Source organism: Maylandia zebra, linkage group LG9, assembly GCF_041146795.1.
Source record: "Maylandia zebra isolate NMK-2024a linkage group LG9, Mzebra_GT3a, whole genome shotgun sequence".
Lineage (NCBI taxonomy): Eukaryota > Metazoa > Chordata > Actinopteri > Cichliformes > Cichlidae > Maylandia > Maylandia zebra.
The window spans coordinates 16,443,790-16,466,532 of NC_135175.1; the positions used below are offsets into that span (position 1 = coordinate 16,443,790).

Sequence of the window (22,743 nt, forward strand, 5' to 3'; positions counted from 1 at the left end):
CATACTTTTTATGGATATATGAAAAGAGAGGGACTCTTTATGGTCTAGAAGGATGTGTTCATAGCCGACTTACTAATGGACACTGGGCACCACTTCAAGCCAGCAAGGTGAAGGAGGGGTACTGAGTAGTAACATTAAGGATGAGCAAGTCAAACCTATTCAGGTTAAAAATGTACTGAAAATCAGATCCCAAATCTACTGCCGGTTTCTGAAAGATGCCTCCTTCAAACATCTCGCTGTCTCATTACGGCTTTTAGTCTGTATCACTCTCCTTTGTGCTGCCATTTTTTTTCAGCTCATCTGTGTACACAACCCCCCCTGCAGTCATCCACTGCAGTTTTCTTTCCCTCTTTTATACTTTTTTGAGTCATTCTCCCCCTGTTGTTTTCCTCTCCTCCTCCCATCAGTCCTTCCAAGGCTTCATTTTGCTCAGAGGGGGGCCGGGAGCCATGTTTCTACCTAATGATGCATTGCCATGAGGAGAAAAAATTTGACAGTTAACAACCTTTTCACTATCGTATCCCCCCCCCCCTCTCTCTCTCTGTTTCTCTCTCTCTCTCTCCCTCTCTCCCTCTCTCTCTCTCTCTCTCTCTCTCTCTCACACACACACACACACACACACACACACACACACACACACACACACACACACGCACACAAACATAATCTGTTAGATATAGGCACTGGATCTGGCACTGATCACTCAGATTTGTAATGCAAAGTTAATTAAAATATGTCATTTCTTAAACCTGCCAACTTATGTTATCTCAACTGATCTCCTGAGACTAAAGTGCACATAAAAATATTTACAGATCTGTACATTAGTACACATTCAAATTTGCATCCAAGAAAGAAACATGTTACATAAGGACTTAGAAGTTGGAAAGACCAGAGAAAGTTGGGAGAAAGGGTTAAGAATAAGTTTTGCGTGACCTATTTTGTGGCGTACAGGATTCTGTAGAATATGTATGCAGCCAGAATAAGCAAATATCATCAGCTTAAAGAAAAAGAAAATCAATGGTTAATTCAATTTTACCAACTGATGGAACTACAGATTGGCAGTCTGAAAATAAGAAATTAAACTTGTGCACCACTCTGACTCAGTACATGGCCCTGCAGTATCCCTAATGAGAAGGTTGTCTTCTTGACTTGCAGTCACCCAAAGTCACCCACCATGTATTTTTTCATTCTTTTAAACTTAGCTTAACTGAAGGTCTTACATTCTTTTTTCATCTTCATTATACTCTCTGTTTTCTCTTCCCCTCTGTCATGGCTGGCTCAACACCATGCATTTTCAAAGCGGCTAATTTCACCTTTCAAGTTTAAACAATGCATATATTCTGAACTAGTTAGTCTGAATCTTGTCTTTGGACTGTTGCTTCACTTCAGTGACCTTAGTAATACCTCTGCAATAAGATTGGTATTGTTAAGATGAACTTGACTGGGACAGTAGTTTATGTTATCCTTTTGGCATTTCATGTGGCAGCAGCTTTTACATTGATACAGTTTTACATTTTTAGCTTGCGGTGATTGTGATTTTCCTGTTTCAGGTACATTTGTGGGGTTCGATTAAAACAAAATATCAACAGCAATCCTACACTAAAATTTAGGTCCTAATCAGTCCCTTTCCCCAAGTTTAAATTTTTATATTCACTGTTTTGAAAAAAGCAGCAATCACATTTACGAGTGCTTTGTTTTAGTGTTTCTGTTTGGTTAAGTTTTTATGGTTGTTAGGTGGCAAGATATCCAAGGCATCTAAAACAAAGTAGGGAAAAATAAAATATTAATATGTTGCTGAGCTGATTTGGAATAAAAGCAGAACAAATAACAAAAGCACATATTCGAGTACTGGTTTTCTATACTATACTATATTTATATACACTGTCTCAATGCCTACGGGTGAATGCATTTTGCCACTGGTTATTGTTTGTGTGTCTTTAATTTGCATGCAGCTATCATTTAGCTGAAGTCAACCTTCCACCCCACCCTTTCTCCCCACATTCACTGGCTATCTTGTTGTTTTACTCTCTCTTCCATTTTTCTCTCCCCATCTCTCTTTCTAATGAGACGACACGGCTGCAGTGTTCGTCTTCCACTCAGTGACAGCCTCTCTGTTGCCAATTAGTGGTAGAGTCGCCAGCTCACTGTTTGTCTTTAGAGATTACATCTCTGTTTGTGTGCACAACCCACAAATGAGACAGTTCGCTTAAAGGCCAAAGATCTAGTCAACAAATGTAATATACAGGGAAGTGTGATTTGTGTGTGTTTGTTTATTTAGTGTACATATTTATACATATACACTAGCCATCTAATCTATTAGGTACGTTCACTTTTACAAAGCTAAATCTGATTAATGGTTGTGGAGTGCATTACATTTAAAGGTGTCCACATTTCTTTTATGACAGAGCTGTGTTGGGTAATGAAGTGGTTGATTCTGAAAGGGTCATGGTGAAGACGCTGTTCGAATGACCCATACTTAGTTTGTCTTTGTGTAAACGTCTGCATATAGAAAACATTTCTTTACAGGTCTTCTCCAGTTCATGTTAATTAAATCTTATTCCAGTGTAAATCTCAGATGTCATTTTTGTGTGAAGTGTCTCCACTTGGATCAAAGTGTTTGTGTTAACAGATGAGAAGATGGGGGGAAAAAATTACATAAATATTCCAAAGAAAATAGCTTGGGGAAAATGATACAGCATTCAGAGTGAAGAGAAGTGTACAGTCATACAGGTTAATTTGGTTTAGCTCACCTCTGCCTCTGAAAAGGGCCCTATCCACGTCACTGTGTAAAGATGAGAGAACACTTATTTTCTGAACCAGAAGACATGTTTAAACATTAACTTGTATCCCTGCTTACAGCCACATTTAAAGAGAAATCCTCTGATCTCTCACTGTTATTATCGTGATCAATGTTTGGGTGTTCTGTAAGTACTTTAACCCCTGCAGGGCCTGTCAGGCTGCCAATACGAAATTATGGAAAAAAGAAAAGGACTTCAGATCGTATTTGAATAAATAATACGTGTACGAAAAATACTTAGCTCCCTAATAATGTTTCTCACGTCCCTCTTTTTTTTTTTTTTTTTAATTACCTGGGGTTTATTTTTTCTCTTCATTACACAGAATGTGTGTATATGCTTTTAAGTCTAATTGACCAGTTAGGTGGTAAATCCATTTCAGCAAAAGTTATGTGAGCGGGCTGAGAGAGGGACTGCAGAACTGTGGCAATATTGAGATTATGATCATATGTTACAATTATTCATTGATTTCAGTGACAAAAATGTTTCATAGCACTTCCATGTAAACATAACACTGCTTTCACATTCATTATGTGCTGCATTCCTCCTAATGTACAAATCTTTGTAGTAAAATAAAAGCTGTATTTAAAAAAGAAAACTCACCTAAATTCAATGAATTGTTTAAAAGATAAATCCAAAAGACAAATTAAAAGAATTACCCAAATTCAGCAAAAAAATAAAATCAACAAGGTTTTAGATAGAATAGAATAGATTGCCTTTATTGTCACTATACAGTTGTACAATGAGATACAGAGCATCTCCAACTCAGTGCAAACATGTGGGGGGGTGCACAGCTCTGCAGCACTATATACATATGAACAGTATAAACAGAAAAATATATATAAATAAAAAAATAAATAACATTTTATTTATATAGCACCTTTCTAGACAGAATCACAAAGTGCTGCACATAAGATATATATAAAATGTACAAGGTGCTACATTAAAATTAATTATAACATCTACACAAACAAATCAGGTGTTTATTAACTTGGCCTAGGTAAATCTCCTTGAAGCAAAAGTCTCTCACCTTCTCACATTGGCTGTATCTGCAGGATGGATGTGAATAAAACTCAGAGCAAAGTACTCTGCGGCTCTGAGATCTCGCTCTATTTCCCCTCTGATGTTTTGCATACAGCAGACGTTTTGCTGCTTTGGAAAAATAATTGCGTGAGATGATAACATACCTTTTGTCCACCGTGTTGACCATTTTTCTGAAGCCTTCATTACTCACTGTGTTTATTGGACACTTATCTTTGACTCAGACTGAATGCAATTTTGTTGGTGATTTCAGTGCATCGTTGTGAGCCTGTACAGGATGTGCTGTACAGGCTCACCAGTGTGAAGGTCTGAGTTGACGTTGGATGATACACTTCAGCAACAATTGTTTTTATGGCCTTTATGCATTTATTATACTTTATTTTGTAGTTTGTTTCCAGGCAGTTAAATAAGTTAGACGTGTTGCTTTGCAGCAAAGACAGAACAAAATTTTGCAACAATATATTTAGTGAAGTCTACTTAAATATCTTCTGAGAGTATCTCCTCACTTCAAATAACAACTGTCACTTCCTGCTGTTGAGCTTGTCTGATTTTATTTCAAAACCAGAGTAAATATCGTGATATTTAATTTGTTAGATTTAGAAATGTGCGAGGGCTACGGCAGTCAACTACAGATCTTTTGAGAGCCTCCTCACGTGGTAGCAAATGGCAATCTGTTCCAGTGTTGTGTCCCCGCAGAAAAATAACGCCTCTCATAGCAGTGAATCATCGCAGCTTTCGATTCACTGAAAACAAGCAGTTAATCTGATTCCCCCATTCAGTTTTTATAAAAGCCCCAAATTTCATGGTATTACTGATATTGACGCTGAGCCAGGGAAACACTGTGAGGTTGGGGAAAAAAGGTATTTTTCTGGCTAATTAATATAGTGTATTAAATTCAGAGACATATTCACTATTAGAACAGAAATGACAATAGATGGAGACATGAGGGTTAATAGTGTACACAGTGGTCTAATCCATATTGAAAATGTTCTAATAAATTATAATCTTTCATCACCTTTAGCATTTATTTTAGAGCAGTGTTGCAAATTAACAAACTAAACCATGATCAGATGAGATGTCCTCTTGACTTCATCATGGTAGAGGCAACGAGGGTCAAAGCCAACCTCAGGATAAATAAAGTCTCCTGATTCAGGGCAATGAAATGACCATATTTTACAAAACTGAACATTGATGTAAATTATAGAGTCAACGCTAACTGTAGTCAGCCCTACAGCCGACCTAATTCAGACATTGCTCGGTTTTACGTGCCTGTATCTGTTACCGCGACTGCATGCATCCAGACTTGTATCATATTGATAATGCTTTTTAAATGTTACAAGACCCAATATACAGTAATAACATTGCTGTCTGGACTTTTATGGAAAAGTAAGCAGCTTCATAAATGAACAAGCACTTTCAGACGCTGTCAGATTAATGGAAAGGAGTGTATGTCTGAAGAGATATATAGACAAGGTGGGCAAGAGAAACAGTAAATATGAAGTTGTGTACCCATTTGCCATCATCAAGTTGAATTTCTGTTTACATGTTACATTATGTGATTCACTGTCAGTGAAGTAACTGGCAGAGAAGCTTTTTTAGCCCATTTATCCATTATAGAAAGGAGTGCCAAAGAGCCTGTCAAGCTTGTCTCACCAGTTTAGGCTTCACAACTTTCATATCTGTCGTGCACCTACAGTGTAACAAACACTCACATATACCTGCTCATACATTTACTGATCAAATGCTTGTGTCGTTTTTGATAAATGAATACTGTCTTTAGCAGACTGCCAGAGTGGGGAACCCCTAGTACATAAATATACACATAGTATTGAAGTCCCCTGTCCACTATTCAGTATCAAGTGACATGTTTTCCTTTAAGATGCCCTCCTTCAGAAAATGGCCTAGGTTGTTTCTGCATGGTCTTACTACATTTCATGGTATCATTGCATCATTGAATATAAACTGCCCCGTGAAGATGTTGTAGAACAAGCCTCCCAGAAAGCCTAGAGAATTGTGAAAGGTGTAGCACTGTTTGTTTTTTACAAGTATTTTTTACACTTAACATAACCAAAGTGAATGTGAATACAAAAATAAACAGCAATTGTAAGTGAAACATACAAGTGTTCCTACATTAGATTTGTTGTGTATGTGTGCTTCCTAAACATGTATACAGAAATGGTTGTATACAAAAGAAAGATAAGATAAGAGTGCTAAATTATCAGGAGAGTGTGGTTAACTAGTTACGACCACAGACCAAATTCCAAGAAGAAGAATAAAATTAATTGTTTCACTAACCAAATCTGGACCACAGATTTCTTGGATGGGCTTTTAGTACAGGTAACCACGCAGTAAGCCACACTCTTTGTCATATTAATGCATGAGAAATGCTCCAAAAGGAACCAGCCCCACAAGCGTGAAGATGAGGGTTCTACTGCCATCACTTTGAACTAGCTGAAGTGAAGTGTTGCAGACACACCTAGCACTAAAAGAGACCCTGGCCCTATTAATACAATCTTCAAACCATAATAAAATGTAATAATAAACACGTACTATAGGAACTGCACTTTTGTTACTTTCATGCTGGCTTCTCAGCTGAAAAGTTTGCTTGCTGCTTGCTCCTTGCACAAACCAATTTAATAGTTCTGTGTAAAAATAATGTATATGCAGTGTTATCTTTTTATGCTAATAGGTTTGTCATTGGCTAAAGTTCACCTTTCTCTTTTTCATCTCTCTATATCCATTACTTGTCAGCTGCTGGGTGGGTTTTTTTTCCTGCAAGAGAGAAGCCTTTAGTTTATAGGCTGCAGATGCACTTTTGTCTGCAACATTGCCTGTCAGCAAACATTTCTATAATTCTTGCTTACTTGGACCTGGAATGTATTTATTTATTTTTATCATTTTAGCTGAATTTTGACTCCTTTAGACCTCGTTTTAAAAAGCTTCCCCGAGTGAATGCATGTATTGTTGGTTCAACAGCTCTGTGTGTATGTGGGTATTTGTCTACCTAGGTCTGAGTGAGCATGCAAAGGTTTGCACTAGCTAATCTATCAAAACAAGTGTTTGTGATTGCCAGTGGATGAATGACCTTTGGGGCCTTCCTCGAGTCCCCTGTCACATCATGCGGTGGAGATAGAGGACACAAGGGGAAAGAGCTGACAGAGAAGGCAGGGAAGACTTGTTCTGGGTGAATAACCGTGTTTTTTTTAATCCATTGTTCATGGACGACTTTTGCTGAGCACGCTTGCTCTTTTTTAGAATCACCCTGCTTCATATTCATGCATCTGCACAGTCTCACCTGGCAGCTTCTCAGTACAGCCATAGTCTACTGTTATACTTTATTTCAATGAGCTGCTCCATTGGAGCCAAAAGAGGGAGAGCGCACTGCTCAAGGGCACAATGCCAGTAAGTGTTGAGAGATGGAGAGTGTTTACACATTTATTTTACATGCCCAGAATTCCCCAGCTGGTCTGTAAAATTCAGATTTGCTGCCTTCTGGTCAAAAGCCATTTTTCTAATCTTTAGGCTGCCACTAACCATAGATGAGTGAATACATTTTGTCTTTGGAATATAATAGTATACAACCATTTTACATATTTGCCCACATTAAGCTTGCACATTAACTCAAAGTCCCAAAGAACATATGCTATAATTTATATCAGTAATCGTATATCAAAATGGTGAGGGACAACACCATTGCTGTGCTCTTATTTAGCTTCTCTGTGAAAGTGTGCAGTATATGAGCATAAGAATATGATGAATCCAGATTTTGTTTTGTGTTTTTTCTGACAACATGCTAGCGGTGAATCATCAGTGCATTTAGGAAACAATATTATGCTCCCAAATGAGGAACCCCTGGGTTTGTAGACACCTGTTTACTGTGTGTGCCGTAAGTATGTGTGAGTTTGCACCCACCCACACACCCTCTCTCTCTCACGCTCTTTATGAACACATGCACTCACTCACACACACTCCAATGGCATTTAGGCAGTGACATTTTCCAAGTGACATTTTGTCTGTAGCCAAACCCATACTCACCGAGCATGAATCCACTCGTGCTGTCTTCTAACTTTGAGCCAGCAGACCAAAACTTACACATGCGTACGCGCAGCTAACTGAGTTGGGTTTTAAGAACTGGCAATGAAAACGGATTTTAAAGAAAAACACGATAAAAAGTACAATAAAATAAAAATAAAAGTTAAACCTCAGTTTGAACTTTTTTGTTAAAGTAAGAAAATGATAATTTTTGTGTGCGTCTGTCTGCACAGGATGTGCTATCCAAGTTCTTTAGGGTTGATGCACACATATCACAACCCTATGCACTTGTTTGCATATACAATGAAAAGAGACAGACGTACTGGAACAGATAAGAGAGAGTGCAACAGAGTAGCAGTAAGCAAGAGAGCAAAACTGGAGACTTAGAGAGAGATGATTTCATTTTACCCACTGAGCCCTTAAATAATTTAACGAGAGAGAGATCTGTCAGGGTGTTGGTGTGTTTGTGTGCTGAATATTTATAATCCATATAAAACTGTCATGGGCCAGCTGTTGGCAGTCATACGTCTCAGGTGTGTGCAGTTTTTTTAACATTTGAATTCTAAATCCAAACACCTATAGATCTCTCCTCTGGTCATCACCAGTGGTTTACTATATCAGTACTCTGAGGAAGATTTGCATCATATTTTCACTGTTTTTTGCCAGGTGCTCGCCTCATGGATGGCATATTTTCCGTTCCCTAGTAATGCAGCTTTTTTTGTTTGAGTGTCTTTCAAGCAGTTTTCCTGATTTTCTCTCTGCCTAGGCTGGAGATATTTCATTATTGTGCTCATTTTTACCACACAACTGAGATTTGCAAGACTCGCAATGAAAGTTTGAGAACTAAAAATATCAGAAAGTAAGAATGTGCTGTGAGGTGGTAATGAAGTTTTCTGTGACACTTTGCAAAGGTCACGTTGTTCTTTGTGAATGAATACCACACTGATAACTCAAACTATAATTACTCCACATATTGATGTCATGTTGCGTCAACTAACACATTTAAGTAAACAGATGTAGAAAAGCAGACAAAATAGAGAAAGCATTTGGCAGTGTGATAAGCTACTTATAGATAGTTAGAGGCTGAAAGGATTTTTTGCCAAAAGTTGCTGTCTGCTGCCTCCTTAGGAAAACACTGCTATGATAATGAGTCATAAAATTCAGATGGTAATAATTGGCTCCAAATCTGTCCACACCAGGGACAGTTCAGTATTTCCAGACACTGCTGACTGTAAACCCAAACTAGAAAACAGGAAATTCAAAGAATATCAGCAGACAAACCCCAAACTCACTGCACTAACAACAGAAGTACTTGTACTGTGTTTGTGAAGTGTAAAGAATTCGAAAATGTTTTAAAAATAATACTGCACTTCATGTCTTTAAATCACTCATTACTGTTGTTATATTAGATACTGGTGTTACTCATTTTTACTTGCTTACATGGGTAATCTTGCTTTAGCCAAAAAGTAAGATCTGCCCTGTTTCCAGTGAAGCAACTTCGGTACTTACTGTCATTGAGGCTTTCGTCACCCTGTCCTTTTGGGACATTATGCCTCTTTTCGAGTGAGCTCAGCTATGAACATTGGAGAAACAAGATGGCAATTTAGTCTTGGAGAAACGCTTGTATTTGCACAAGTTGTGATGTCCTGTTGGAATAGGGTGTGACTTGAAATCAAACGCACAGGACAAAACTAGAAAGATTATTCAGATGCAAAGATTACCTCACACTAATTACCTTATCAGTGTGGGTAATATATGTTACATATTCATTCGTGGCATGCATTTTGTTGATTCTAACAATTATTTTTTTTTTATTTATTTATTTTTTTTACAAATTTCTCAAAATTATATGTTTGCAGGATTTGCATGTATTTATCAGCTAACACCTTTATTTTATAATCTGTAGTTTTTTAATTTTAGTACGAAGAGATTTCGGGTCTTTCGTTCATGCTGTTTTCAGATTATTGGATCTTATCTTGATAATCAGATCTTTGGAAATGTCAAAAAAGTATAAAGATGGGTTTTCTTTTTTTGTAATAGCATTCAGCTATTTGATTTGTTACTACTACTACTACTACTACTACTATTATTATTTTTATCATCATTATCATTATTGTTGTTGTTGCTGCTGCTGCAGTAGGGATACCTCCTTTAATTGTGCCTATTTGTCTTTTAGGGAACTGCTTAGTGTTATCAGTACTTGTGTGCTGTCTAGTGCATTACTGTTATACCCATAATCACATAATCACAGAGCACCCCTGAGGTATTGCTGCTAATGTGAATTAAATTTAGTTTGAAGCAGGCTGATACCGAAAAGGCCAGTCATCAATGTGTTAGGAAGAATGTAGCGTCCCCAGTGTACAACAAAGATGAATCATGTGTTATGGAAAAAGAATAGGTGTTAATGAGTAAAGTCGATGCAGCATGAAGCCAGGCTGAGCTGTGTGATTTCTTTTTTTTTTTGCCGAGTTTTCACCTGTGTTTACCCCTAGGGCCATGTACTCACCAACACTGAGATACACACACACCAACACAGACCCCACGATGTCTGTGTTTTTCCATATATTCCTAACACTGCTGTTATCTTTATATAATAAATATTCTTTATTATATACATTCCATTGAAAAATAAGATAATAAAAGTAGTAAACTGTGAAATTATTGTTTGTGGATAATTTTACATTTCACAGCTATTATTTATTAAGGGGCGATCGTGGCTCAAGAGCTGGGAGTTCGCCTTATCAACGGAATGTTGCCGGTTCGAGCCCCGGCTCGGACAGTCTCGGTCGTTGTGTCCTTGGGCAAGACACTTCACCTACCACCTGCTGGTGTTGGCCAGAAGGGCCAATGGTGTGATATGGCAGCCTCGCTTCTGTTGTGGCTACAACTGTAGCTTGCCTCCACCAGTGTGTGAATGGGTGGATGACTGGGTGTGTAAAGCGCTTTGGGGTCCCTAGGCGGGACAAGCTATACAAATACAGGCCATTTACCATTATTATCATTGCCCATTATAAGTATTTATTTACATAGTTATTTATGTGGTTTTGTACTTACACCAATTTTCTGTCCCTAAAAGGAACTTTTTACAAAAATGTAACCACTAAGATTTTGTTATTTTGTTATAAGTAGTAATGTTAGCTGGTTACTTACTTAGAAAGGCATAAACACAATGTACTGATATTTGAAATTGAGGATTTTGGCTTTTTTTTCTTTCTTTTTTTTGCAGCTAATCCTTTTTATTTACACAAGCAGTCGTTCTCATTCAAACACAGACAGACACACACACACTCAGACACACACACACAGTACGCCCCCATGCCAGGTAAGAATAAATACTTTTGTAAAGACAAAATCCAATAAGCAAATTTTTGAGGAAGGGTCATTAACGTAAGCAGGCCCTTTCCAGTAATCTGTTTTCCTGCCTTCACTTTTCTTCTCCTTGCGGACACATGTACATTAGCAGGAGTGGATCAGGTATCTCTCCCGTGGCTCTCATCCCTTAGAGCTGATCAGCAGAGATCTGTCTTTATTCCTTACTCTCTCCTTTCTCTCTCTTCCCTCTCCTCCAGTCCTTGCTTCCTCTTTGCGTCCCTTCTCCTGACTTGCACACGCGCACTCATTAAAGTGATAGACAAGACAAGCATAGGAAGGAGTGAGGCAGAAATGAATCTCAGCTAAAACTGAACCAAATGTAGGCTGCGTGAGCCTCAAGTTTATGTAGCCTAGGTTTGGTTTATAGAGGAGTAACAAGCCTGATTTTGACTGTGTGGAGAATTTTAATGTGTATGAGAGTGACAGAAAAGAGGAGAGTGACCTTTTACAAACTCCTCTTCACTCCTTCTCTTTCCTTCATCCCACTCAGCTCATCTGAGATTTTCCATACCTCTTTGCTGATTGAGGAAGAGGAGTAAAAGAACAAGAGAGAGATGGAAAGTTACTGCTCAAGTAGAAGGTCATAGTTCTATTTAATTGCCTTTTGTCTCCTATCCAAAAACAGCACAGTTAATATCTGGCCACAGGCCACTTATAATGATTGGGTCTTATCTCTAGGCAAATTGTTCTGTCCTTGTCACTTATGCAGAAGATCTTCTGAATTCACGCAGCAAAGCTGTTAAGTGCTAAAGTTGGGTCTTCTTATTAGTTGTTTTTCTTCTCCTCTCTGTAGTTTTTTAGTATTTTTAGTTTTTGAAAAAGCTTGCACGTAGAGCTGCTATTTGATAATGTGACAGTGTCTACACCCCTGTGGGGGATGTTCTTTTCTCTCACCCTTCCCCGCAGAGAGGTCAGGGACACATCTGCACATTGTCTCTCGATGTATAAGAGTTTCATGTCTTGGATTTTATATGAACATATGCATACATGTACACACAGCGCATATCTGTGTGTACATGAATTTGTATGTCCAATAAGTCCACAAAAACAACAACATCTGAGAAATTAATCCTGGGTTAGTGAGACTGGATGCCAACGTGTTTATACTGGTCTGTTTCTATCTCTCCATTGGTGTGTTAGTATGCAGGAATCAATTTGAAGTAATTATGTTGTAAATAAATACAAATTAAATGAAGTAAGAAGTAAAGCGAAGTAAATGTTGCTCAAAAAGAAACTTGAAAACTGGGTGTTTACCTCCAGGTGGTGCTAAATTGTTTCCTCTGTCTGATCTTGACTTTGGCACCCAGGGTGCACTGCAAAACACTGTCAGACCTGTCCACTGGGGAAAAAACCCCCTCAAAAACAGTTCCAGAAAAGATATTTTTCTGTGACCCTGCAGTTCCTTGAGAGGAACTTATTTGACGCACACAGTTTGTGTAGTTGCTGAAACTCTTCATCCAGTTAAGTTTGATAAAACACTTGCAGACAAAGTATATTCAGGTCATACACAGTATTATTATAAAAAAGGAAGCTTCTGCTGTTTACTGGATGTTGGTGATGAACATCTGCATCTGCACTAAAAACTATATTTATACACAGTATATATGCTTTAGTTTTCTGTAAATACACTTATGACTATCGCCCACCCCTTCCACCGTCTGCTTTCTGTGGGCGACTAAATGAAGGTGCAGACATTTCTCTGAGAGTAGTTCAGGTATGCGAAAGGGCAGGAGCTGCATGTAGGAGGAGCCAGGGCCTAATTTATAATGTCGAAGGTGTGGAGGGGTCTGTACTGTTACCATAGAGACCTTTGTGGCTGACTGCAGCTGCTGATTTGTGTCGCCTCTTTGTTCTTGAGGGGGATGCGATGGCTCACATGCACAAAGCTTACACAGTATAGTGTCATTTTACATCTTTTGCATTTTGACAGGCATATTCAGAGAAAGCATAAATATAGTTTTTAGTGCAGATGCAGATGTTCAACACCAAAACATAGCATCTGATCATTTTTGGATCTGGTGAGCTGGGGTCCAGGAGGTAATGTCCATCATACAAAATAAAATGTTTAGTATGTTTCTTTGGACTTAAGCAAGAGAAATCAGATGATGAAGTTTGAATGTTCATCATATAAATTAAGCTTCTGAAATTTTGTTATTCAGTGATTCTCAACTAGCTTTATTACGAGAAACATTTTAAAGCTTGTTAAAGAGGATACATTTTCTCCAGCAGACACAAAACTTAAGGAAAGTTGTAATAATGTATAGAAAAACAACCAATCTTTGTCTTCAGATTTATTCGGATCACTTTAAAGAGAATGACCATGTACAAAATCTTTTAAAACCCTTTTAGTTTTTGTGTTTTAGAACACAACTTACTGTAATTCATTCTACTTTTAGAAGACTTAGTCTTCGTCTATTTTTCTTTCTACTTTTCTTTTTCTTTCTAGTTACATTTACACGTTGTGAGCAGAGCAGGGTTCCTTTTGTTGCAGAAAAATGCCCAGTTTACTCAGCTGTTATATTATTGATTTGGATCATTAAATGTTTTTTGGGGAGGAGGAGTGAGTATATACAACATGTATTCTTAAAAAACATTACAGGGACCATCTCGTTTTAAGTTGCTAAACAGTTTTAAGCATTAAGCCTTGTTATAACAGTGGTAACATCGCCAACCTGTATTGATCATCTCATTCCACAAACTCAGCTTGTTGTCTTATGTAATTTTTTCTGCAATACTAAAGTTAGGGAGACTGTGAGGGCCATGGCTGGATTCAAGCTGTGTTTAGGGTCATTATCCTACTGTAGAAAACCTACTATTTCTGTTCAATTTCAGTCTGGATTGCAGACCTTCTGCCTACACACAGTAATTCTGGTTCCAGTCCAGCTAGCACTCAAGCAGCGGTATGAATGGTGATGAGGCTACAATTAGGCATGTCACACAACACAATGTGGTGATCAAGAATCAGGCTTCAGAGTTAAGTTTTGTTGCAATTTCTACAAATAACTATAAATACAAATGCTTTACCAGTGGATCAAAACAGTTATCCTTTCCCTGCATCCATAGTAATTAGCAAATGTAGTCATAGAGCCAGTTGGCCAGTTTTAATGTTTCCAGCAAATACAGATGGTAAAGAGAAGCTTGTAAATAATATATATTCCCTACTATATAATTTGATATATATGAAAGAAAGACACATGTTTGTTATATTTTTTCTCCGAGGATTAATTAACAAATCCTTCACCACCACTCCACTTGGACTAACACATGTCAAGGTGTAAGGACTGGTTTGGAATAGGGACACACTCTTTAACTTTTTAAGCCACTGTGATGTTTGCTGTCAGAATTTGTTAATATTTAATTACAAGTTAAATATTCCCTGTGTCACCGAGTGCAACACAACCCTCAAACACCCCCGTGCTTAATGATTCGAAAAGTGTTACTTCCAACATACTTTTTTTTTTCTGAAAACACACCTTTGCTCATTAAGGCCAAAAAGTTCTATTTTAACTTTATCGAGACTTTATCGAGGTGTAGAACTAAAAAGCTCATCTTCACCTCCATCATTTCTGATAGCTTACATCTTTTAATTATACAAACACGTAGAAGGTTAAGGAGTTCCTTTGAAGAGGCTTTCCCAACTATAAATTTAGTTTCTTATAAATTTCTTATACCTGCATACCAATTGAAAGTTTTGCTTAGAGTTGCCCAAACTTTTGCATGAGTGCAGCCAGCTCTCCTTTTAATTGACAATTACTGATTGCCAAGAGCTTTGTCATTGCTGCGTTTACTGACCGTATAAAAGAAAGGCATTCTGTTCATAATTTTAGTTGAGCACAAACTCCTTAAATGTTTTTGTAATAAGCTGTAAGTATGTTTTTTGCTGCCTTGTAGCTCTAGCTAATAAGAATATATAATGGCATGTACTTAGACAAGTCAGCCGAGCTCTGTCATCTGGTAAACGCAAACTGTCCTTTGGCCAATTCAGTAATGGGAAACTTTCTGATGCCATACCATACTAGCTTTATTTGTAAAGTGCTTCAAAACAACCACAATGGACCAGAGTGTTTTACAGAAGGATGAATAAAAGACATAATAAAGAACACCATAGCAGTTTACACAAGGCAAAAAATACACATGAAATACAAATGAAATAAATAAAACAGAAAACATGAGAAGAACAGTATTGATTGGATGAAAAAAAATTAAAAACAGATGAAATAAATTAAGATTAAAAAAAAGTTATTATATATCACTAACATAGCAGTGCCTAAGACGGAGGGATATGAATGAAATAACGCTGTGACTAAGGGTTATGCATAATTTAACTGTAACTTGCCTAACAGGTTTCTCTTTGGGTTTAGCATTCAGACATTACCATGTTACCTCAGAAGGTGTTTAAGATACTCTACCAGTGAGGCATAATACATCATCAATTAGCATAATGCTACTTTCGGTACAGGGATTTGCATTTTTGCACCTTGAGGATTTAAACAAGTTGCATCTATGGCAAACAAGGTGACAAAGCAGTCTCTTTGGGGAGCAGAACAGAGCAGAGCTTTGAAGAGAGGCACCTTGCTGTAAAACAAAGTCGTAAATTGGAATTACAGGCCCAGAGGGTTTAATAGACTCTGCTCAAATTTCCAGCATTACCTTACTTTGCAAATCTTAGAGGTGGCTGAAACTGAGTGAGTTATTAACAAAATGGAATGGGTCTGAAATGGGCTTCAGAATACTTACACCTCTGAAACATATGTGTGTGTGTGTGTGTGTGTGTGTGTGTGTGTGTGTGTGTGTGTGTGTGTGTGTGTGTGTGTGTGTGTGTGTGTGTGTGCGTGCATTGTACTGTATTTGTCAGTTAACAATACAAACGTTAGGCTACAGTTCCACAAATGGATACAAGCCCCTATCCCAGTGAAAGCAAATAGATCTTTCTTTCAGTGTTTAAGTATTAACACAAAGCTGTCAGAAAAGCTGAAAAAAACCTCAGAGTGATCACCATAGTGATTCTACCACAGAAACAGGTATGTGTGGAAATGGAGGATACAGGGTGTTTAGTGACTGGAGATCATGATGACTGACAGAACGGGAATTTAAATAGCTAATGCATCAACACACACATGCACACGCAGGCAAGTTTTGGTTAAGAGTGATATATAATCGGCACAAGCAGTTCTCCCCATCGATTTCTGTCTTAAAATCCTGACAGTAACCTGCAACCCACCAAACTGTACTCACTGAAAAGCCTTCTCTATCTGTAGCAACAGAACCATTAAATCCACAGAGTACACATAAAGCTCTTTTTTTAATGTGGCTGTGATAATATGAGCGTAAATTTAATTATATTGAAAAGTTGTCAGGACTCAGGTTGTTTTACTGTCAGGATTTGTGACAGAATTTCATCTGCAGTAATGCATTTTTTTCATTAAATACAAAGGTTTCAAAATACAAATACCTAAAATTGATTAAAAAAGACAGAATCCCACCAGTAGATTTTTTTTTCAGTAAATGACATTGTTAACTGTCTAACCTGCCAAATAGGAACACACTTTATTTGGGAGCGATACATTTAATTAATTCTACAAATATCTTCACATTCATGACCACACAGTCGCTGGGATTGAAGCGATTCTTTGCTCACATATTTAGAACACTTTTAACACAACACTCTGCCTACACATTGCCTAACACATTTTTCTCACCTGTCAGTCAAGTTTGATAGCACAATTATTTTAACTTTTTTAGAGCCGTCTTCCAGCCATAAGCTGTTTCGATGACCTATAATACCTGACTTCCTCTGCAGACCCCGAGTGCTCTCTGTCTCTTTCTTTCTTCCTCTCTCTCATTCTCTCTCATGTTCCGCCTAACACGCAATTTCTTTTTATGTCTTCCATCAGGAGCTTCAGTTTGAGCGTCTGACCAGGGAACTTGAGGCTGAGCGTCAGATTGTTGCCACCCAGCTGGAGAGATGCAAGCTGGGATCAGAAGCAGGCAGCATGAGCAGCATTAGGTACCAAGAAAACCTCTGTGTGTGTGTGTGTGTGTGTGTGTGTGTGTGTGTGTGTGTGTGTGTGTGTGTGTGTGTGTGTGTGTGTGTGTGTGTGTGTGTGTAGTATGTCATCTTTGTACATCTTCAACTTCAAATATGACATGAATGCACTACAGTATGCCCATTTTCTTCTTTGCCTTATAAAATAATGCTGCTAGTAAAGGACAGCATTCCTCCTGCTGTTGGGTGCATTTGTAAGCTGGATAGATTGGGACGACACTCACTTTAAAGGTTAAATCAATCACAAAAAAGTACACACCTGTCATCATTTTGATTTTTAAATACATACTTGAGCATGAAGTAATTAACACTTGGTTAATGGGGGTTTGCACACATACTATAGATGGGTGTATGAAATAATAACACTGTACCACATGGCTGTGTAGACTTTCACACATAACACACAGTTTAGCCACATTCACTTCATACACATACACTGTACACGTCGTACAGCAGGCACATCAAGGATGATTTCTGCATGGGTGCATGGAGGGAAGCTTTGGGAGTGTTTATCAGTGTTTATGCATCACAAATGCTTTGTCTTTACATGAAGGTATGACAATACACACCTTCCCCCACATATTTACATGGCCACAAAACCACTTTATTTTGATTATGCTCCATTGAAAGCTTTTTATATTATTATAATATCTATCAACATATTAGTCCCAAAACCCATTGAAATACGACCTCAGTCATACACGTAGGTCTGACCTTTGTGTTCAGTAATTATTTTTAGATAAAAAAGAGAAAAGAGAGCGCTTAACATAAAGAGATAACGAGTATAAAGAGTATCTGAACCTTTCTTCAAACAGAATGAGCTTCTTTTTGCATTTACATCACTTTTCACTTTTGAAAAAAAAAAAGTTAAGTTTAGTGGAAAGGTGGTGAAAATAGTTTTTTGTGTGTGTTCTGGGTTTTTGTGTGCCTGTTTAGTTGTGTTTTGTTGAGTTTGTATGAAATTTGCTGTCATGTCAGAGAGTCAAGTTCATATGCATTCAACATCCATCTGACTCCCTCAGGCAGCTGGTTGCATAAGTACGCAAACCTGAGGGGTGAAGACAAACTGTGCAGCAAAAAAGAGACTTTTGAACTTTATTTACTTGAGCTGAGACTAAGATGGAACTCTTTTTATGGATAAATTCAGAGGCTTCCTATCTAGGGTAGTGTTTGAATTTGGTTACTCATAAATATAACTTGACAGTCTTTCAAAAATAACCCCAGTGCCATCATCAAAGACTGAAACTGAGATTTGTAACTTTTACATTGGAGTGTCACAGTCTCACCTCACAGCAACAACGAGACAACACGGTTCAAACCTTCAGCTCTGGAACCTCAATGTGCTTTTGTGAGAAAATTAATTAAATAATCAATTTGCTAATTAACTGAATTTGAGCATGAATAACTATCGCTGTGTTTTAGACCTGTGATTGGCTGAGAGCCTTTCCTGGGTGTACCCTGCCTCTCATCTGAGATAGGCACCAGCCCTACTGCAACCCTCACTTAGTTAACCAGTTAAGAAAATGGGTTGATGGAAATCAGCACAGTATATCAAGATGGTACAATTACATATTGTAATAATATCTGATGACTTGCATTACCTTAAAGTGCTCTGCTGTTGTTACTATTGATACTATAATTTGTTTGGATTGGTAATTCATGTCAAGCCATTAAAGAAAAAAATACCCTATTATTCATCATTATATGTGGTTTCAAATACTTTTTAGGAACTATGGAGCCATGTGGATGGGATGTCTACATATATGCAAATATTTTTCAGAGAGTTTTTTCTTTTGGAGCATCTTTATCTCCTGACTAAAACTACCATAGGCCCTTTCCCTCTCACACATATACTTGCAACTGTTGTGGCATTTTACAACTACAACTGAATTGAACTGAATTACATTTTCTTGGCTTGAGTCTTCAAATTAAAATTCAGTAAAATTCTTACTTTCTGCAACATTTACTCTTGTTTTATCTGAACACCTGTTTGGTGCATTTATGCCTGCAAATGCATGTGTCTGGGCCACCAATACTCTGTCTGCTGTCATCTCACAGTTATGTCATGATTATCACATCAGATATAGAGCAAGTGCTTGTGTGCTGACAGCTCACTATATGACAGTGAGTCCACATCCATCCTTATGTGTCAGCGTGTGTCAAATCAGTGCGTTTGTGATGTGCGTTTGTCCCCCTTTATGTACTTATGTATAAACACACCTCTGAGTTTGACCATTTTTATTTATTTTGTCTGTCACTTTGATTGGCATTATCTTTCATTCCAAAAGAGCCAGTTTCTTTGGGTGCATGCAAGCCTAAGTATAGATATTAGTCTTTGCAGTATAACTGTGAATGATCAGAGAGAATATGATGCTATCTAAAGAGACAGCTTAAACCTTTCCCATGGTCTTCAACATCACCAGTTATTTTCTCTTCCTTCATCTGTGTCTCAGTGACAAGCAGCAGCTAAATATGGAAAGTGTTGGTAGGTGTTATTGTAATGAAGCAAAGTATTACATTTTAAAAACGAAACTGTCATGAGAGTTGTATTAAAAGGAGATTGTATTAAAACGTGTTTTCTCGTTATCCTTTCAAATTTTAGATTATTCCAGTTCTGATAGTCCATATTGTCTGGAGCAGGGTTTCCTGTGGGGTTCAAGCTACAGCTGCCATATTCAGTCAGCAGTTAAGCCATTACTCTGTAAGAAATATGCTGGGGTGAAAGTTAACTTAAGAGTGCTTATTCTACAGAGTTGTGTGTGTTTGTTTATATTATTATACCAAATGTGTGGATTTTTTGTATCCCAGCTGTTTGTGGGTTTGTGTTACACATGCTTGGAGCAAATGCTGTGTTTGTGTTCGCATGTCTGTGTGTGTTCTTGGCAGCTGCTGTGAGCCTGCGTGTCCTTAGTTGTGTTCCGCTCGATAAAGCAATTCAGGCATCTCCACGGACTCCTCCTCAGAGCCGAGGACCCTAAAAAATGCCTGACTGTGGTGCAGAAACCCAGGGCAATACTGACTAACATCTGTTCACACTGTGAACTCCTGGCATGCGACACAACACTTTACAGGAAGGAAGCATTCACTGGCAGACATACACACCCACGTGAACACATAGACTCCAGACAGCATGCCGGAACTAATTTATCATTTTTCTAACATTAGTGGTAAGTGGCAGCCAGTGGGAAGCATTTGCTCCTGCAGTTTTTTTTCTGTCTGAATGGCTGTGCAGCTTAAACCTTCAGTGCCCTATTAAAAGCAAACCTCTGACTTTTTGGTTAATATATTTCAATTAGCATCAATGTGTTTTGCCGATATAAATAAATGTGATAAATATGATGAATGGTGATGAATCACCAAATGATGTAAAGTCAAGAATAGGAACTCATGGGACCTGCCATAACCTATGTTTTGGCTATGACAGAAATGTTAGGGTCACACACTTGGACAAGGCGAGCAGTTGGGGCACATGTATAGATATAAGTATATAAGGTGATATCACTTGGTTGATAAGAAATATTTACTATATCTCCTACCACCATGTTCTAACCTAAACATGTTCATAAGTGGGTATTACACTAGGGAATTTTGTGGTTATGGATTGACTCATTTGTAATCATATTATCAGATTTACAACCAAATGACTCGGATACTTGGGTAAATAGAAGACCTGAGCTGTTAAGTGATCCCCACCTGGTGGTGACTTGTAGAAGCTGGCAGGATGTATGCCAGGCAGGCTAAGTGCACTCAAATGTTTAGTAAGGAGACCCTAGGGCACCTGAACATTGTTCTCCCATCTCTAGTAGGGCACATAAGGTGTTGCAATACAGGCTGGGGACTTTGTTTGGCACATGGGCCTCAGACATGTTTTGCACTTCTATTACTGTGTGGAGATGAAGCCATAAACTAGTTGGTGCTGGTGGCTGAAAAACTTCTATTTTATTACAACTTAACATTGAAAAACTTGTTTAAACCTGTATGCTGACTTCTTGGAGCTCATACCAGACCTGCCTTTTCCTTTTGTTTTGATTCATAAGGTTATTTTCTATTGGAAATGCACACATTGTTTCTGTTGCGCCTTGACTGTATTCTCAAAACTCCCTCAGCATACGGTAATAAAATGTACACCTCGCAAACATAAAGGTTCTCCATCCTATGTCTGGTTTGCACTGACCTTGTTGGGCATTCTGGAAGATATTATTAGTTTATTAAAACGCTGCACCATAAACTGTTGCGGAAATAATGTGAAGCTGGCTACTAAGCTAATCGTGACTTGGGGCAGTGGATTATCAAGGCCATAAATGAGATGTCACGTAGGTTTATGGATTCACTGGCTAAATTGAATTATTTGGTTGTCATGTTTAAACTGGCCACAAGCAAAAATACCACCAGCCTGATGCCTTGTAGCTAGTATTATGGCGCATACTATGATATCATAAATGAAACACTGGGGATTTTGCAGGCATGCTTGAGAACAACTAATACACAGTGCGAAAATAAAAAAAAATAGAATAGGGACATTTTTGTAAAGCCATGTCATTAAAGGGAGATGAATTAGAATGAAAAAGTCCACAGCAATTTACCAATTAGTTCAAAGCAGAAAGGTCATGTCAGATAACAGGAATCCAAGCTGAAAGAGACAGCCACTCGGTTGGTATGCGGATGACAAGGGAAGTTGAGCGAAACAAATGTGACCTCTAAATGAGTCCTCCGTTGTGCTTAATGGAACTGTTAGCATTTAGTGAAGAGATATGAAACTATCCCTACTGGAGGCAGGGGAATGTAATCCCAAGTGAGAGAGAGCGAAAAAGGACAGAAGAGAGGAGGAAAGAGAGGGAAGGAAATTGCTACCAAGTTCCATTACTCCATGGCAGCCAAAGAAAAGGTTTATCGATATATTGTTGTTGTTTTTGATACATTTAGATTATTTTAAGGAGCATCTTTAAATAAATGATTTGGAAGAATATATATATTGACAATTCTGTGCATGAAAGGGATCACTGTGATCACTGAAACAAAATGTAATATATCTAATCTGATAGTATGTGAGAAATAACCAGGCCTTCTCAGTTCTTGACCTATAGGCCATGTCTACCTGTATATCTGAAGCACTGCATGGTAAAGAATTTTCCATATGAACTGAATCTGATTGTGAGACTTAACAAAGATTGAATCAGGCAAGGTAATATTTCAGACCAGCTACAAATGAGTCAAATCAGAGTTGCAGCAGTAATCAGGAGGTACATGAGCCACAATGGCCATGCTCCTAAAACGGCTCTTGAATAATAGGCTGTAATAGCACATCTAAAAATAATATTGTTGCTGCTTGTAATCATATATGTAAAAGTTTGTTGCTTCTTGCTGAAGTATAATATAACAAGCATAGTTAACATTTGAAACTAACACAGAGAGTGAGTGGCAAAATATCTGTGTGTGCATGTGTGTGAATGTGTGAAT

General features: G+C 38.0%; 1 protein-coding gene across 3 annotated transcripts in view; it reads left to right on the plus strand.

Annotated features, from left to right (window-relative positions):
* ctnnd2a (catenin (cadherin-associated protein), delta 2a) overlaps positions 1-22,743 on the plus strand; it is a 265,108-nt gene that overhangs the window by 63,165 nt on the left and 179,200 nt on the right. For all 3 annotated transcript variants that reach the window (XM_076888085.1, XM_076888087.1, XM_076888086.1), the window contains exon 3: positions 17,135-17,247. In XM_076888085.1, coding sequence (XP_076744200.1) covers positions 17,135-17,247 — 113 coding nt within the window. The remainder of the gene's footprint in view (positions 1-17,134; positions 17,248-22,743) is intronic.